This window comes from Nerophis lumbriciformis, linkage group LG15 (genome assembly GCF_033978685.3).
Source record: "Nerophis lumbriciformis linkage group LG15, RoL_Nlum_v2.1, whole genome shotgun sequence".
NCBI classification, from domain to species: Eukaryota; Metazoa; Chordata; class Actinopteri; order Syngnathiformes; family Syngnathidae; genus Nerophis; species Nerophis lumbriciformis.
The window spans coordinates 8,658,019-8,678,564 of NC_084562.2; the positions used below are offsets into that span (position 1 = coordinate 8,658,019).

At 39.0% G+C, this 20,546-nt stretch overlaps 1 protein-coding gene across 1 annotated transcript in view; it reads left to right on the forward strand.

Annotated features, from left to right (window-relative positions):
- Window positions 1-20,546, forward strand: part of adamts7 (a disintegrin-like and metallopeptidase (reprolysin type) with thrombospondin type 1 motif, 7) — a 310,295-nt gene that overhangs the window by 186,268 nt on the left and 103,481 nt on the right. Inside the window, exons 12-16 of the mRNA XM_061974905.2 lie at window positions 4,622-4,791; window positions 4,871-5,004; window positions 12,298-12,418; window positions 15,043-15,287; window positions 18,375-18,513. Of these exons, the coding sequence (XP_061830889.2) occupies window positions 4,622-4,791; window positions 4,871-5,004; window positions 12,298-12,418; window positions 15,043-15,287; window positions 18,375-18,513 (809 nt within the window). The remainder of the gene's footprint in view (window positions 1-4,621; window positions 4,792-4,870; window positions 5,005-12,297; window positions 12,419-15,042; window positions 15,288-18,374; window positions 18,514-20,546) is intronic.

Here is a 20,546-nt window from a genome sequence, read left to right on the forward strand (position 1 = left end):
GCTGCCTGTCACTGACCCACACCACCTAGTCGGACACGACCACAGTGGGTGGGTGGTGTATTTTAAATCATAGACATAGTTTCTGAACATAAGCCATCCAATTCCTTAATGTAAATGATGTGAACAATACACTGTATTCCATCTTTACAACAAATTTAAAGGCTGCAGTAAACATTATGTAGAGCTTACACCATCGGCAAAAATACCGTAAAGGGACATTTTCTAAATTAATTATTCCACCATAGTTTAATATGAAGTGATGAGGATAGCCTATCTGCAACCAGCACTGGCAGCTAATGTTAGCAATCATGTTGACCGTTTCTTCATCATCACTGAGCTACTACGTTGTCTCAACCGTGACAACAACAACATGGACTACAGGGAGGAGGTGAAACATCTGGTGGATTGGTGCCAAACCAACAACGAGGGCCTGAACGTCGACAAGACCAAGGAGATCATTGTCGACTTCAGGAGGCACCAGTCCAGCCACACTCAAATCTTCATCAATGGCACAGCAGTGGAGATTGTAAGCAGCACCAAGTTCCTGGGGGTGCAGATAACTGACAATATGACCTGGTCCCTACACACCTGAGCTCTTGTAAAAAGAGCTCAGCAGCGCATGCACTTTTTGCGACAGATGAAAAGAGCACAGCTTCCTCCCCCCATTCTCACCACATTCTACAGAGGCACTATAGAGAGCCTACTGACCAACTGCATCTCTGTCTGGACTGGAGCCTGCAGTGCCTCAGACTGGAAGTCTCTGCAGAGAGTGGTGAGGACGGCGGAAAAGATCATCAGGACTCCTCTTCCTCCTATCCGGGAAATCGCAAAAAGCCGCTGCCTGACCAGGGCTCAGGAAATCTGTAGCGTCTCCTCCCACCCCCACCAAGGACTGTTTTCACTGCTGCACTCTGGAAAGAGGTTCCGCAGCCTCCGTAGCAGAACCTCCAGGTTCTGTAACAGTTTCTTCCCTCAGGCCAAAAGACTCTTGAACGCATCATAATAATCCCCTCAATTCCCCCCAAAAACGGATTAACTCGCTGGAATATAAAGACAATATAACATACATCCGTAAACGTGGATGCATATGCAAAAGTGCAATATATTTATCTGTACAGTAATCTATTTATTTATATTTGCACCTTATTGCTCCTTTATCCTGCACTACAACGAGCTAATGCAACAAAATTTTGGTCTTATCTGTATTGTAAAGTTAAAATTTGAATGGCAAAAAAAGGAAGCCTAAGTCTACTTGTGTCGTCTACCGCTGAGGAGGCATTAAAACACTTTCCTTCAACAATACAGTGGATCCCTGCAAATTCGGGATTCAGCATTCGCAATCAAACACACCTGTGCCTTTTTCATCCAAAAATGTTTTACATTTTAATTTTTTTTTTTAATCCTTTGAAAATAAGCAGTTTTTCCGCAGAAAATCCAATTCATTCACCCTAAAGTAGGGGTGTCCAAAGTGCAGACCAGGGCCAGCCAGTTTTTAGTGGCCCTCAACATGTTCTGAAAATGTAATTAATTAATTACATGCCATTGTTGCTACGCAACACACCAAAGACCCGGAAGCCCTCGTTCTCATGTCCGGGGACTTCAATCATGTTAACTTGGACACAGTTTTACCTACTTTTTACTAAGTTGTGCATTTTCCAACATGGGACAACACAACTTTGGACCTACTGTATGCTAATTCAAAAGATGCATGCAGTATCACTGCCCCCATGGGACAGTCTATTCACAGTCTGGTGCCACTAACACCTTAGTATGTTCCTGTTGTGAGGAGGCAGCCTGTCTGAACAAAGTCAGGGCGTCGGTCTAGCCAGAAGGCATGTCTCGCTCTGCAGGACTGCTTTGAGACCACCAACTGGGACGTGCTCCGCGAGCCTCATGGAACAGACAATCACTACGTTTCCATGCACTAAATTAGTCTGATCTCTCTAATAGTTAATTTTTTTGTATTTTCACACCTAGTGATGTCCAAGGGTCCACGCACTCTCTTTATTGCGACTATTGGTCATTCGCCTTGTGCCTCCCGTTATTTCCTTTTAGCGCGGATACATGTATTGCTTTTCCAGATGACTTATGACGTCACACTAGCTATCTGTGGCTCCCTACATGTTAACAGCCTTGCTTTTTTTGTACCTGATGTCCACTCTAATATTGACAAGAGTACAACTATTACGTCTCTAATGGCTATGCTAATGTTAAATAGCAGACAGTATCAAGAAATTATCTTTGATTGCGCTTCGAACATGACGGTACTGCTAAGAATGTATCAGAGCAGATACAGGTCCAAAGCAAAGAAAGAATGGAGGGAGAGTTTTTTCAAAGGAATTTTTGGACACAGAATCATGGAAACAAAACTTTTGAATGTCTTGGATTTCTTCAATCTCTGTGGATTGATGCAAAGAGGGCTTTTTTTGTTTAGATAAAGGTTTCTAATGTTCTGGACTATCTTGCCACTTGTGTGGAATACAGAGTTATTGCTAATCAGTTTGGAGTGCACAAACGCAGCTTAAAGAGGTTTGTGTATGCTGTGTTATTCGCCTTTAACCTGTTTCATTCTCTTTCATCTCATTCGTATATTTTGTTCGGGAGTTCGAATTAAGCCGGCATTCTACATTTCCTCAGCTACCTTCTTAAATAAAATTGAGACTAGCGCATGCACGAGACAAACGGTCCCCTCTGGCGGCACACACCTTTTGAAGAGATCTGGTTTGCAATCACATAATCCAGGTGTGTTAGTCCAACATTTCAAAAACCGAACACGTTCGGATTAAAGTGTTTGCATGGGTTGTAGAATGCTTGTTTAGAGTCAAGCTATTTGAGAAATCAGACTAATTTAGTGCATGGACACATACATGGGATCCTGCACTTCATCTTCAACCTTTGTCTGAAGTTAGAAAGGATACCAGTGCTATGGAAAACATCCTGCAGTGTGCCTTGCTCAAGAAGCCCATCCCATCTTGCTTGAATGACTCCAGACCGGTTTCCCTGGCGTCTCACGTCATGACGGTCCTCGAGAGACTTGTCGTGGCTCAACTGAGATGCCTGGTGGCCCTTTCCCTGGACCCTCTACAGTTTGGATATCAGCCTCATGTTGGGGTGGATGATGCTGTCCTGTACCTGCTGCATCGTGCTCACTCTCACCTGGATGGTGGGAGAGGCACTGCGAAGATCATGTTCTTTAATTTCTTCAGTGTCTTTACACCACCCAGCCAGTTCTGATGAGTGTATAGTTTCTCAGGATGGGTGTCAGTTCATCCATTGTCTCCTGGATCACTGACGACTTGTCTGACAGGCCCCAGTTTGAGTGACTGGTGAGATTTCTTTCAGATACTGTGGTCAGTGGTGTAGGTGCTCCACAGTGGACTGTCCTGTCTCCATTCCTGTTTACCCTGTACACTTCAGACTTCCAGTATAGCCCCAGGTCCCACCACCTGCAGATGTACTCTGATGACTCTGCTGCGGTTGGGTGTATTGGAGATGGACAGGAGATGGAGTACAGGACACTGATCGCTGACTTTGTGGAGTGTTGTTAGGCTAACCATCTGACCCTGAATGCGGATAAGACCAAGGAGCTGGTCATTGACTTCAGGAAGAAGAGGACCTCAGTGCAACCCATCACCATCCAGGGTCGGGAGGTGGCAGTAGTGGAGAAATATAAGTACTTGGGAGTCCACTTGAACTGCAGACTGGACTGGAAGGACAACAGCAAAGCTGAATACAAGAAAGGCATGAGAGGACTCCACTTCCTGAGGAGGCTCAGGTTCTTTAATGTGTGCAGCAAGCTGTTGGAGATGTTCTACCAGTCTGTGGTAGTCAGTGGCCTGAACTTTGCAGTGGTTTGCTGGGGAAGCAGCACAAGCAAAGGAAACTGATCCTGAAAGCCGGCCAAACTATTGGCACAGTTGGAGGCTTTTGTGTCAGTGAGGGACAGAAAGACACTGGACAAACTGCTCTCCGTCATGGACAATCCTGCCCACCCACTCCACCAAGCAATTGAGGGACAGCGGAGCTCATACTCCAACAGGCTTCTCCAGCTTTTCTCCCACAGTGAACGATACAATAACTCCTTCATTCCGCACTCCACTGAGCTGTATAATCACTTGCAATAGCAATAGATAATATTTGTTTGTTACCAGACCGCTTCAGCGTTACCGCACCTTTGTTCTATTTAATGACAAAGGTCAAAACAACAACAACTTGCTGAACTGTCTTCATTTGCTGCCAGCCGGCCGACACACGCACTTACTGTCACTATCCCTGTGGTGCACCACAGTTTGAAGTCACAAAACTCCTGAACTTTAACAGCCAAGTCGTTAGAATGATTAGAAATAAAAAATACAATCCACTTTACACATTTGTCGTTTATTTGTTCTTCGCGTGCAGCGTAAGGGAGGGAAACGCTGCATGAATAATAAATAAAATACATATTTGGCGCAATGTAGAGATATGCAAACTGAAAAGTTGCAAATAGAGGTGTTTGTAAATCGTATATGACCCACAGTGGAAAAAGTTTGGGCATCTTTGGCATCCTATTTTTTTGATTGTTTACTTCAGCAGGAAATTCCCTAAGCAGTGAACTGTTAACCCTAACAACACTGTCCTCCAGTCCAAAGAACAGGGGGAAGTACTGCCTGGGAGAAAGACAAAGGTATCGGATCTGTAACACGTCACCATGTCAGAACAATGCACCCTCTTTTCGAGACATCCAGTGCAGTCACTTCAACAGCGCACCATACAAGGGCACATTCTACAACTGGGTGGCAGTCATCAGCAAAGGTGAGCTTTATTCCAGTTGGCTGTATAAGCATACTGTGTCATTGCTACTTGCCTCACACTTGTGTCCGTGTTATTTCAGTCAGTCCCTGCGAGCTCCACTGCCGTCCATTAAATGAACATTTCTCTGAAAAAATGCGTGACGCTGTCATTGATGGGACCCCATGCCTTGAGGGCAACAAAAGCCGAAATATGTGCGTCAATGGCATCTGTAAGGTAGCAATGTTCCTTCTAATTTCATTTAGTTTCTACAAAAGTCACTTTAATCAAGTCTGTCAGTCAAACTACTACACTATGCCTATTGAAAATGGGCAGCATCAAAAAGGCCCTATCCTTTGATTCTTACATTTCATTACCACTACCATTCTTTTGTACTGTGAAGCCTTGATTTACGAACTTAATTATTTCTTGAACACAGTTCTTACATTTAAGCACATTCCTCCATAAGAAACATTGTCAACATAAATAATGGGTTCCAGCCTCGACGAAACTCCATATTTTAGTAAAAGTGTGTGCACTTTCAACATAATATAAAGCGCTATACAGTACTGTATATCAAGGAAACATAAATCACTAAACTATTTAAAGGGGAACATTATCACCAGACCTATGTAAGCGTCAATATATACCTTGATGTTGCAGAAAAAAGACCATATATTTTTTTAACCGATTTACGAACTCTAAATGGGTGAATTTTGGCGAATTAAACGCCTTTCTATGATTCGCTCTTGGTGTGACGTCATATCGGGAAGCAATCCGCCATTTTCTCAAACACCGAGTCAAATCAGCTCTGTTATTTTCCGTTTTTTTCGACTGTTTTCCGTACCTTGGAGACATCATGCCTCGTCGGTGTGTTGTCGGAGGGTGTAACAACACGAACAGGGACGGATTCAAGTTGCACCAGTGGCCCAAAGATGCGAAAGTGGCAAGAAATTGGACATTTGTTCCGCACACTTTACCGACGAAAGCTATGCTACGACAGAGATGGCAAGAATGTGTGGATATCCTGCGACACTCAAAGCAGATGCATTTCCAACGATAAAGTCAAAGAAATCTGCTGCCAGACCCCCAGGAAAAGAGAGCGGATGAGGGTATGTCTACAGAATATATTAATTGATGAAAACTGGGCTGTCTGCACTCTCAAAGTGCATGTTGTTGCCAAATGTATTTCATATGCTGTAAACCTAGTTCATAGTTGTTAGTTTCCTTTAATGCCAAACAAACACATACCAATCGTTGGTTAGAAGGCGATCGCCGAATTCGTCCTCGCTTTCTCCCGTGTTGCTGGCTGTCGTGTCGTTTTCGTCGGTTTCGCTTGCATACGGTTCAAACCGATATGGCTCAATAGCTTCAGTTTCTTCTTCAATTTCGTTTTCGCTACCTGCCTCCACACTACAACCATCCGTTTTAATACATGCGTAATCTGTTGAATCGCTTAAGCCGCTGAAATCCGAGTCTGAATCCGAGCTAATGTCGCTATACATTGCTGTTCTAGCCGCCATGTTTGTTTGTATCGGCATAACTATGTGACGTCACAGGAAAATGGAACGGGTATATATAACGATGGTTAAAATCAGGCACTTTGAAGCTTTTTTTAGGGATATGGCGTGATGGGTAAAATTTTGAAAAAAACTAAGCCACTGGGAACTGATTTTTAATGGTTTTAACCCTTCTGAAATTGTGATATAGTTCCCTTTTAACTTTTTCAGCCAGGTTTCTACAATGATTTAAAATATTTAATCCACTTTAGCTTGTTTGTTAGTCTTCTCGGTGGGCAGCGCTGTCGACATACTTGCCAACCTTGAGACCTCCGAATTCGGGAGTTTGGGGGAGTGGGGGGTTGAGGTGGGCGGGGTCGTCGTGGGCGGGGACAGGGGCGGAGTTAAGGGGGGAGGAGTATATTTATCGGTAGAATTCACTGAAATTCAAGTATTTCTTATATACATATATATAAATAAGAGAAATACTTGAATTTCAGTGAATTCTAGCTATATATATATATATTTATTTTATCTTATATATATATATATATATATATATAAATATAAAAAATAAATACTTGAATTTCAGTGTTCATTTATTTACCCATATTCAAACACATAAAACTCCTCTACTCATTGTTGTATTTGAAAGTGCAATGCTTTGCAGCCAGTAGCACAGCCTTTGAAGGAGCGTAGGTATGGGCAGCATCTGTGCAATTTAATTTGCAGGAAAAGAGTGAGTTTAGGGTTGAATTGTCCATCCTCGTTCTATTCTCTGTCACTATCTTTATGACCATGCTGAACACCCTTTCTGATGATGCATTGCCGTGAGGCACGCACAAAAGTGCCTTCATCAAATGCGCCAGAGGATGAACTGAAATTCTTGTTTCCAATCATTTTGGAACTTGCAAGCGTACTTCTTCTTCTTACTCGACGTCGCCATGATTGTCTCTTCTTCGTTCTTCTGCTTCGTCTCCTTGTTGTGTGTGCAGTAGAGCACTCTCCAAAAGCCGTAGGTGTTATGACGTGACTGGGCTGGCACGCTGTTTATATGGAGAAAAAGCGGACATGACGACAGGTTGTCCTCACTCAGGTCCGCATGGTAACACTTTAAGGCACGCCCCTAAAATTGTTGTCTGGCTGGAAATTGGTAGAAATTCGGGAGAATGGTTGTCCCGGGAGATTTTCGGGAGAGGCACTGAAAATCGGGAGTCTCCCGGAAAATTGGCAAGTATGGCTGTCGACACTGAATGTCCTGATTGCTTCAAACCACACATTGCTTGTCCATTGCTTTCTTTGGACTCATATTAAGATAGCATAACTAGACAAATTCTGCACAAAGGCTAAAAAACAATTAAAAGCACACAAAGTAGCAGAGTAGCTAACGACAACACTGCTCTTATGACTGAATGAGCACCGAAGATTGATCACTCCGCCCACAATGGATGTGCTGCCGGGCACAAAATGGCCGCACTGCAGGCACACAATAGTAAGTTGAAACAGTCGTACACAGAAACAAGGTTCGTACAACAAAACATATTTTTAGTCAAATGGAAGTGTGTATAAGGAGGGGTTTGTAAATCGAGGTTCCACCGTATATTTAAAATGCTACCTAAAGTTGATGTTCTCATGTTCGACGTAATGTGGAAGTTCCAGATGAAAATGTTGATCTGTTTTTGAGTTATTCCATGTTAAATGTTTATGCTACTCCTGCGGTAAATCTCTTGAACGGTATGAGAATTTTTACAGATTCCCACGGGAACTTGCAAATGTATTACGGAACAACTTTAGGAAGTCCATGGATGGCAATTACAGTTTGCCCGGTTGTAACCACTGCTTAATACCATTTGTCACATTTTCTAGAGACCACTAAGGCTTTTTTTCAGAATTGTGATTGAAGCAGGGTGTGCACACATACAAAAGCAGTCCAAGAGAAGCAACAAACTATTTGCAGTCATGTTGTTGTTATGATAGAATATACATTCAATGACAGCTAACGCTAGCTATCCAAATTGCTGTTATTAGCTAACAACACCTAAAGCTAATGCAGATGCGTATGTGTTATGTACGTACGTAATTACGTCATTATGTACGAGAAACCGTAAGAGAATACTTTGGAGAGTTAGCGCCCTCTAGGCATCTGTGTAAATGTTGCAAACAGCCTCTTTAACCGTTCAAACTTTTGTTTTTTATCTGGGGAGCTAAAGACCTACAGTCACATTTTAACTTTGTTACTTTTATACAACCAAAAGTTTTTCTTGATTGGAAATGACACAGACAGAGGCATCATCATGGGGAAAATAAATTCTCAACTTTTACTTACATTTGAACAAAAACGTTCAGTCATAATTAGACTGGGGTATTAAAAATGTTGGGCTTTCAGTACCTGCTCCTCTTGTGAATAAGGTTTTATTTGAATTGTATATCCAATTCTTCTTTATTATTTGCTAATAGTCATTAGCTAATAACACATAACTTTCGCTATACATTTTTTTGCCCAGTGGCCTTGTGGTTAGAGTGTCCGCCCTGAGACTGGAAGGTCGTGAGTTCAAACCAAGTCATACCAAAGACTATAAAAATGGGACCCATTGCCTCCCTGCAAGGGTTGGAATTGGGGGTTAAATCACCAAAAATGATTCCCGAGCACGGCCACCGCTGCTGCTCACTGCTCTCCTCACCTCCCAGGGGATGACCATAGGGATGGGTCAAATGCAGAGGGTATTTTCACCACACCTAGTGTGTGTGTGACTATTGTTGGGACTTTAACTTTAACTGGAGCTTGAGCTGACCCTCGGCCCCTGACTGAGTTGGCGTGGTCACGGAGGATGCTGCCATATCCGAGCATTTTAGCCAAGAAGGTAACCATGCAGATACACAGAGGAGAGCACACTGAGAATCATGGAGTATGAAAAAAACTAAAATCAATTTACTCTAGTGCTGCACTGGGATCCAATATCAGTTTAAAAGCCCGTGAAATGATCAGGATATGGTCCTTTAAAGCTCACACTGTTTCCATCGCAGGCGAGCATTATACTGTACATTTGACATTTTGCATCGCAAGTTATTCAAAAAAACATGTTGCGGCTATTATTTTTTTCAAGATAACAACCACTTGACTATCTGGGCCAAAATGTCAGTTACTGATACACTCTTTGAATACAGAGTAGACTCTGTTTCATGACATTTTGTGACATTTTTGTTAGATACCCATTCTTTCACAAACTCTGCGTCACTAGCAGTGTTACCTAACTGTGTGCCAATAAGAATGTGGGCCTTTTATCATGTGAACAAATAAAGATCATACACTAGAACAGTGGTTCTCAAACTTTTTTCACCAAGTACCACCTCAGAAAACACTTGACTCTAAGTACCACCATAATGACCAATGTTAAAAGACAGTAGCATTGCAGGCCTAAATGTTCATTAAATACAAGGTAGATGTTTGTTTTTTTCAACAAGTGTATTTCATATGTTTAGCATCTGTAATAATACACACAGTTTGAACAGTAACACTGTGTTTGAATATTTTATATTAATTTAGTCAAGGACCGATAACAGATTAGTCTAATTTGTGTGAAAGAAATAATTAAATAATTTGTCTGTATTCTAATTAAGGCTGTCAAACATAAATTAACTCGTAAGATTAATCACAAAAAAAGGGTTGCATTAATCATGCACATACAAGGATAATTCACGCAAATTTTTGACCGTGCATGTTCCTTTACCTTACCTAAATCCCGAATGACATTCTGAGTATAAAATTGCATTTGTGTCGAAATATTAGGCTCTTTTTAAGTTGCAAGTAAGTTATAACCTGTGATTAATCATTATTAATCCAAATTCAAAATTTTGAGAATAATCAATAATCATTAGATTGCACTTATTTTAATGTTTCCCTGAGCAGCAGAAAAACATTTTCTGTGTACCCTTGAGAAATCCAGCTTGCATTGTTACCTGCACTCATCCAACCATCCACTCAATATTCTGTATTTATATTTATATTTATACATATACAGTATATATATGTATATATATATATATATATATATATATATATATATATATATATATATATATATATATATGGTAACACTTTAGTATGGGGAACACATGTACTAAGTACTTTTTAATGCCTTATTCTGCATGGCCTTATTATACAAGGGCTGGAATTGGGGATTAAATCACCAAAAATGATTCCCGGGCGCGGCACTGCTGCTGCCCACTGCTCTCCTCACCTCCCAGGGGGTGAACAAGGGGATGGGTCAAATGCAGAGGACAAATTTCACCACACCTAGTGTGTGTGTGTGTGAGACAATCATTGGTAGTTTAACTTAACAACCAGCAAGCCATTAACTAATAGTCTTCCCTCAATAACCTCAGAATTATTGCTTATTAGTATAATATATATAACCTAAAACCAGTGAAGTTGGCACGTTGTGTAAATCGTAAATAAAAACAAAATACAATGATTTGCAAATCCTTTTCAACTTATATTCAATTGAATTGACTGCAAAGACAAGATATTTAGCGTTCAAACTGGTAAACTTTACAAATGTTAGCTCATTTGGAATTTGATGCCTGCAACATGTTTAAAAAAAGCTGGCACGTGTGGCAAAAAAGACTGAGAAAGTTGAGGATTGCTCATCAAACACTTATTTGGAACATCCCACAAGTGAACAGGCTAATTGGAAACATGTGGGTGCCATGATTGGATATAAAAGCAGCTGCCATGTAAAGCTCAGTCATTCACAAACAAAGATGGGGCGAGGGTCACCACTTCGTGAACAAATGCGTGAGCAAAATTGTCAAAAGGTTTAAGAACAACATTTCTCAACAAGCTATTGCAAGGAATTTAGGGATTTCACCATCTGCGGTCCGTAATATCATCAAAAGGTTCAGAGAATCTGGAGAAATCACTGCACGCAAGCGGCAAGTCCGAAAGCCAACAATGAATGTCCGTGACTTTCGATCCCTCAGGCTGTACTGCATCAAAAAGCGACATCATTGTGTAAAGGATATCCCCACATGGGCTCAGGAACTCTTCAGAAAACCACTGTCAGTAACTTCAGTTTGTTGCTATATCTGTAAGTGCAAGTTAAAACTCTACTATGTAAAGCAAAAAGCCATGTATCAACAACACCCAGAAACGCTGCCGGCTTCGCTGGGCCCTAGCTCATCTAAGATGGACTGATGCAAAGTGGAAATGTGTTCTGTGGTCTGACGAGTCCACATTTCAAATTGTTTTTGGAAATTGTGGACGTCATGTCCTCCGGAACAAAGAGGAAAAGAACCATCCGGATTGTTGTAGGCGCAAAGTTGAAAAGCCAGCATCTGTGATGGTATGGGGGTAATTTACACATCTGTGAAGGCCCCATTAATGCTGAAAGATACATACAGGTTTTGGAAAAACTTATATTGCCATCCAAGCAACGTCTTTCTCGTGGACGCCCCTGCTTATTTCAGCAAGATAATGCCAAGCCACATTCTGCATGTGTTACAACAGCGTGGCTTCATAGTAAAAGAGTCCAGACCTGTCTCCCATTGAAAATGTGTGCCGCATTATGAAGCGTAAAATACCACAACGGAAACTCCGGACTGTTGAACAACTTAAGCTGTACATCAAGCAAGAATGGGAAAGAATTCCACCTGAAAAGCTTCAAAAATTGGCCTCCTCAGTTCCCAAACGTTTACTGAGTGTTGTTAAAAGGAAAGGCCATGTAACACAGTGGTAAAAATGCCCCTGTGCCAACTTTTTTGCAATGTGTTGCTGCCATTAAATTCTAGGTTAATGATTATTTGTCAAAATAAATTAAGTTTCTCAATTCAAACATTAAGTATCTTGTCTTTGTAGTCTATTCAATTGAATATAAGTTGAAAAATATTTGCAAATCATTGTATTCTGTTTTTATTTACCATTTACACAACGTGCCAACTTCACTGGTTTTGGGTTTTGTACATATAAATACTGTATGTCATTGTTGTGCTTCTCTATTTAGTTCATGTTTTGTGCTGTTGTGTTGTGTCACAGAATATCGGATGTGACTACATCATTGAGTCCAGTGCTGTGGAGGATCGCTGCGGGATTTGTCAGGGTAATGGCTCAACCTGTACAACCATAAGAAAAACCTTTGAGGAGAGTCAAGGACTGGGTATGTTGGACGCCATAATTGGAAATAGAGAAAAACACACAGAGTATAGTCATTAAGAAATTAAATAGTTAAAGAGGACCCATGATGATTTGAATCTACATTTAAAAACATTCCTTGTGGTCTAGATCAGGGGGCCCCAAAGTACGATCCAGATCGTGCCCGCCAGCATCCACTATTCAATATATATATATATATATATATATATATATATATATATATATATATATATATATATATATATATATATATATATATATATATATATTTTTTGTTGTTTTTTTTTTTTTTTTTAATTAAAATCTGTCCTGAATCACATTGTTGATTTAGATGCCAATATCTGCTCTACAGATTTATTTTACAATGTATTTGGCTTTATTACATTTTTAGATATATTGACTGTATGGCGCGGCCGGACCTGAGCAGGAGGGAATAGAAAGAAGAACAAGGGGGGGAATTGGGAGTACAAGAGGGAGACAATACAAAACAAATTACACACACATATATATATATATATATATACATATATGTATATATATATGTATATTTATATATATATATATATATATATATATATAGATATATATATATATATATTGATATAGATATATATATATATGAACATTGCGCCCAAGTACGGATTTTGTGTTGATTTATTGTGCATACATAACTAAACATTGACATGCGCAAAGGCAGTAATATATGACAAAACAAGGCGAAGGCTAAAGAAGGACTTCCCCATTCATCCCCTCTTTTACCACACAGGAAAAACCTGCCAGGTGAACATCTGATTTTACTACTTTCGGTGCCGACGTAAAAACCATGTGACTTGCGTCTCATATGTGGCCAAGACACAAATATACTATGGTACTAAGACTATAGTGACCATAAACAGTTAGCTTATACAGTAGGGATGCCCAAAGTGCGGCACAGGGACCATCTGTTGTCCGTGAGTCTATTGTCATTGGCCCGAGGCACATTAGAAAACAAAAACAAAAAACAACATTCCTTCACAAACCTATTTTACCGATACCGTAGTTCCTGTTTTGTACAAGAAGACAAAGGCCCAATTAAAGACAGCGGTTTCTGTATTGCACCCACTGTTGCTCTGCTGCTAAGAATGCACCTCATAAGATGGGTGATTTATCAGATTCATTTATTTGATTGTATTATTATTATTTTTGACAAGCTGCTGTTTTTGTTTTATATGGTGCTAAGTATGCACAGCAGAAAATGGGGCAGGTATGCTGCACCAGCTACATTTAATTAAATGTATGTATCGAAAAAATATCGAACCGTGACACTAAAATATTGAACCGGACCATGAATTGTATGTATCATTGCACCCCTATATGTATACATATATATATATGTGCATATATATACAGTATATATATATATATATATATATATATATATATATATATATATATATATACATATATATGTATATATATGTATATGTATATGTATATATATATATATGTATATATATATATATATATATATATATATATATACGTATGTATGTATATATATATATATACAGTATATATATACATGTGTATATATATATACAGTATATATATACATGTATGTATATATATATACAGTATATATATACATGTATATATATGTATATATATATATACATATATATACTGTATATATATATATATAATGTATGTATGTATATGTATACTGTATGTACGTATATGTATACTGTATGTATATATATGTATATATATATGTATGTGTATATATACATATATGTATGTATATATATATATATGTATGTATGTGTATATATACATATATGTATGTATATATATATATATATATATATATATATATATATATATATATATATATATATACATATATATACAAAAAACCTTTTGACTCGAAGGGCCACATTAAGTTAAAATAATTTGCTGAATATATATATATATATATTAGGTTGGATTTATTCTATTATATATATATATATATATATATATATAGACATATATATATATATATAGATATATATATTCAGCAAATTCTTTTAACCTATTGTGGCCCTTCGAGTCAAAAAGTAGTTTTTTCCAGACACAATCGAAAATGAACTTTATAAACATTGTATGGATTTACAACATTAGGTACGCCTGCATACCCTCCTGCATAAAAAAATCTACTTTTAGCAGCATGTAGCATGTCTGTGTTATTAAATTATTACTAAGATGAAAATAATACTTTAACCTACCTTTTTTATGTTTACTCATTACCTCACGAGTTTGACTGAATGTCTAAATAAGTATGTCCACCTCTCTGTGACATCACAACGTAGCCAGGCTGCAAAGCCCCGTGAACAGAGGCCTCCAAAACTGTGTTTCGTGCTAGCTCAGGCCAAAGTGCATTAACCTTATGATTTGATGCTTTGGTATTGTTTAACATGAGTATCCCAACATTGTAACAACATTTATAAGTCAGAAAACATTAAATTCATTATAGGTCCCCCTTCAAGAAAACCATTCTATATTATTTCTCGTTCCTAATTCTGACCGCCCCTGAATCAGATCCACAATGTGTACTTTAAAGGTGACCCCTCAAGCATTGTCACTTAGATGAGCTGTACTGTCGTTAAGGCTACGTTGACATTGGACTAATCCCAGAGGGATCTTGGGACATCAGGATTGAGGAGATGGCAGAAGCTGGAAATTTCCTGGCTCTCCGTAGTGACAATCCCAATAAGTACTATCTGAACGGTGGCTGGACTATTCAGTGGAACGGAGAGTACAAGGCTGCGGGGACTGTATTCACCTATGAACGGACAGGACATCTGGAGAACCTGACTTCACCTGGACCCACCATGGAACCATTGTGGATTCAGGTGGGATTAAAAGTGATTTTTTGTTTGTTTGACACCTGTAGAAAACCAGTATAGTGTAATGTTTTATTTCTACAACATGGATGAAAGGTGGAGACCGATCAGGTGAGTCAGCTATTTGGTTTTATAAAAATGACGAAGCGTGTACCAAAATGGGTACGGTGTTTGTTGCTAGGGGTTTACCTTTTTGAGACACAATTCTGTAGCCTCCATTCCAGGTCTGTTTGTGTACCTTATCAACAATCGGCCTAACCTTATACAGCCCAAAGTGCTTCAAATAGCAGGAACCTCCTAAATAGCTGATAGTTTCACTGTAATGTAAAACCCATAATTTAAATGCCTACTAAAACCCACTACTACCAACCACGCAGTCTGATAGTTTATATATCAATGATGAAATCTTAACATTGCAACACATGCCAATACGGCCGGGTTAGCTTACTAAAGTGCAATTTTAAATTTTGCGCGAAATATCCTGCTGAAAACGTCTCGGTATGATGACGCCAGCGCGTGACGTCACGGATTGTGGAAGACATTTTGGGACAGCATGGTGGCCAGCTATTAAGTCGTCTGTTTTCATCGCAAAATTCCACAGTATTCTGGACATCTGTGTTGGTGAATATTTTGCAATTTGTTCAATGAACAATGGAGACAGCAAAGAAGAAAGCTGTAGGTGGGAAGCGGTGTATTGCGGCAGGTGTTGTGCTGGATAACGCACCCCCGCCGTAGAATGCACCCCCTGACTGTTGAGCCGGATAGCACACACACATTTCATTGTTTACATTCCCGGAAGATGACAGTCAAGCTTTACCATTGGCCTGTGGAGAACCGGGACAACAGAGACTTTTTCCAGGAGGACTTTGAGTTGGATGCGCAGACACGGTACCGTGAGTACGCATGCAGCTGCGGCTTCCAAACATTTGATCGCTTGCCCGTACGTGCGTGCCGCTATGTGTATGTCACGTACGTAACTTTGGGGACTTTGGGCAAATATATGTGCTGTATGAACTTTGGGGAGGTGAATGGTACTTTGGGTTGTGGGATTGAGTGTTTTGTGCAGGTGTTTGAGTTGTATTGGCGGGTTATATGGACGGGAGGGGGGAGGTGTTTGTTATGCGGGATTAATTTGTGGCATATTGAATATAAGCCTGGTTGTGTTGTGGCTAATAGAGTATATATATGTCTTGTGTTTATTTACTGTTTTAGTCATTCCCAGCTGAATATCAGGTCCCACCCGCCTCTCACAGCATCTTCCCTATCTGAATCGCTCCCACTGCCCTCTAGTCCTTCACTCTCACTTTCCTCATCCACAAATCTTTCATACTCGCTCAAATTAATGGGGAAATTGTTGCTTTCTCGGTCCGAATCGCTCTCGCTGCTGGTGGCCATGATTGTGAACAATGTGCGGATGTGAGGAGCTCCTCAACCTGTGACGTCACGCGCATATCGTCTGCTACTTCCGGTACAGGCAAGGCTTTTTTTATCAGCGACCAAAAGTTGCGAACTTTATCGTCGATGTTCTCTACTGAATCCTTTCAGCAAAAATATGGCAATATCGCGAAATGATCAAGTATGACACATAGAATGGACCTGCTATCCCCGTTCAAATAAGAAAATTGCATTTCAGTAGGCCTTTAAGAGAATAATAACATGACAATCAAACAAGATCTTGATCAAAAAAATTGCGCCTAAAACTTACTCGAATCGAGATAATGGCAATAATCAAGGACGCTAATAACAGAAAAAAACATCATTAATAATATACTGCTATTAGGATGTCCTATTTAAAATCCTACTAATAGCTTTGTCTATGAGCTAAACCCATTTTAATGCAGCATGTACCCTTAGAGTACGGTTAAAATGGTACAAATGTGTACTTTATATGACCTTGTGCCTGTTTTTGGTATTATAAATGTATACTTATGGCCTCTTAAAGACCGATATTGTACTTTTGGGATACCACTCTTTAAAAATGTAGCTACTGTCGGTTCGGTACAATGAACTGCTACTTTTTAGCTTTAAATCTTGTGACTTGTACAAAGGTCCGGCTAATTTTTGGACTCTTCTTTGCTAATGGCTAAATTATGGACTAGATTAAATAAAGAAATCAAACAATGTACAAAAATTATCCACTTTAAGAAACTGTTCAAACTTTAAGTGTTTACAAAGTACAAGGAAATCCTGATAAACATCTTGAACCTTATCAAAAAGAAGAAAATTGTATTCATCTCATTGGGGATGAATAAATACATTAATTATAATTTTGTTTTGTTCGAGCAGCCATTTTACTGCCGTGTTACAGGCACCGCTTGGAAACAATTAAGGTGCGTAATAATTATTCCAAAATCTTTTTTATGGAAGTATCGTATTACACAACGTACCAGTATATATCTGCGACTTATAGTCCGGTGTGTTTAATAGATGAAAAAATATTTTTTCTTCTAAAATGTAAAAATGTTTATACCGGTGTGGCTTTTAGTCCAAAAAATACGATACATGTATGGCACAAAAATGTCTTTGTCTCGTGACTCTTATTTTGAGAGTTTACGTTGTTTTGTGTTACGATGTTTAATGTTGACAATGCACACCCATACATTCTTAATAATGTAAAAAAAAAAAAAAAGAAGGCAAAGTTTTTTTAATGGCAAAATGAGATTTTTTCAAATGCACACAGAAGTGGAGAAACGCTGATCAATATTGGCTTTATTCTCAGTCTCTCGAATCCTGGGACCATCAACATAGATAAATAGGATAAAAGGATCTTCTTTTATAAAATAGAGTCATTACGAAGCAGTGTAGTGGTGTCATTATTGAGACTTGCTTCATTCAGTGTGTAAGATGACCACAGAAATAAAACTAAGGAGTTTGCTTTTCTTTTATGAATTTGTAATTTATTTATTGTATTTCATCTTTTCATTACTGTACTTTTATGTTGTTCATATGTAAGTGGGTTGAGTGTTAATTTAGGTATTAGTAAATTAAAACTCAACTTACATCACCGTCCTCGGAAAGAAAATTGCATATCGACCTAGGACTTCCGGTGTTCTTTATGAAATTGTGCTGTGTTGATTTTGCTTTTCATTTTTGCAGCTCCTTTTTCAGGAGACCAATCCAGGTGTGCGCTACGAGTACACAGTCAGTCGAAATGTTTCTGAAGACGACATCTTTACGTCAGTTTTCTTCTGGAAATTTGGTTCGTGGACGGAATGTAGCGTCACCTGTGGAGCAGGTAAGGGGCATGAACTTTTGTTTGTATATAAACGACATCATTGTGTAAAGGATATCACCACATGGGCTCAGGAACACTTCAGAAAACCACTGTCAGTAACTTCAGTTTGTCGCTACATCTGTAAGTGCAAGTTAAAACTCTACTATGTAAAGCAAAATGCCATGTATCAACAACACCCAGAAACGCTGCCGGCTTCGCTATATTTGTTGTATAAATATTGCAAAGAAATAAACGTCTAAAAAATATATACAGCGTATACCGTAACTTCCGGGCTGTAGAGCTTATTTAAGCCACAGACACTACATTTTAGAAGAAACAACTATTTTTTCATGATAGCCGTACTCGAGCATAAGCCGCAGATATATACCGGCACGAAAGATTTCGTCAATGTTTATTTACATACCTTAATTGTTTCCAAACAGTGCTGTAAAACGGCTGATCAAACAAAACAGAAGTGATGGTCATGGACCAACGAGCTACGGATACCAGCTCTCCAATCAGCTAAACAGACTTAATAACCGGTGACGTTTTGGTGGATTTACAAAACTGAAACAATACCAAAAAAATGCCATTGTAAGTTATTCATAAGACGCTTTCAAACATGTTAGCATATTAGCTAATGCTCACGACGCTAGCTTGATTACATTACAAAAGCACGTACAAATATGCATGAAAACACAAAGACATCCCACATTGGACGGTTTAGTAAGTATGAATTGTTTAAGCTACATTGTAAAACTTACAAACGTTGCTAGGAGTGATAAATTAATTATTTTGAGCGGAAACGCTTTGAACGAATATGCTTTCCGGCGCAAAACAGAAAATACGTTGTCAACCCGCTGCACCTGCAGGGAGCAAACATGTCCAAAAGATGGCGCCATAGCACAAACAATAACACACCTTTTTAGTGTTTATGTTGGTGTAATACAGTGGTTCTCAAACTTTTTTCACCAAGTACCACCTAAGAAAACACTTGGCTCTCCTAGCACCATTATAAAGACCAACATTAAAATTCAGTAGCATAGTACAATGGTTCTCAACCTTTTTTCAGTGATGTACCTCCCTGTGAACATTTTTTTTCATTCAAGTACCCCCTAATCAGAGCAAAGCATTTTTTGTTGAAAAAAAGAGATAAAGAAGTAAAATACAGCACTATGTCATCAGTTTCTGATTTATTAAATTGTATAACAGTGCAAAATATTGCTCATTTGTTGTGGTCTTTCTTGAACTATTTGTAAAAAAAGATATAAAAATAACTAAAAACTTGTTGAAAAATAAACAAGTGATTCAATTATAAATAAAGATTTCTACACATAGAAGTAATCATCAACTTAAAGTGCCCTCTTTGGGGATCGTAATAGAGATATTAGATTTTATGGGGATGGCGTGGCGAAGTTGGGAGAGTGGCCGTGCCAGCAATATGAGGGTTACTGGTTCAATCCCCACCTTCTACCATCCGAGTCACGTCCGTTGTGTCCTTGAGCAAGACACTTCACCCTTGCTCCTGATGGGTCCTGGTTAGTGCCTTGCATGGCAGCTCCCGCCATCAGTGTGTGTGAATGGGTGAATGTAGAAATAGTGTCAAAGTGCTTTGAGTTCCTTAAAAAGGTAGAAAAGCGCTATGCAAGTACAACCCATTTACCATGTATCCTTCTGGATTCATGAACTTAATTCTAAACATTTCTTCACAAAAAAATAAATCTTTAACATCAATATTTATGGAACATGTCCACAAAAAAATCTAACTGTCAACACTGAATATTGCATTGTTGCATTTCTTTTCACAGTTCTTTTTGACAGACATTTAAAAAAAAAAATCACGTACCCCTTGGCATACCTTCAAGTACCCCCAGGGGTACGCGTACCTCCATTTGAGAACCACTGGCATAGTAGGCCTAAGTATTCATTAAACACAAGGCAGAGGTTTTATTTATCAAGTATATTGTAAAATTACACACAATTTGAACAGTAAGACTGTTGGAATACAGTAAAATAAAAATGTTACATTCCGATATTTAATTACCGTATTTTTC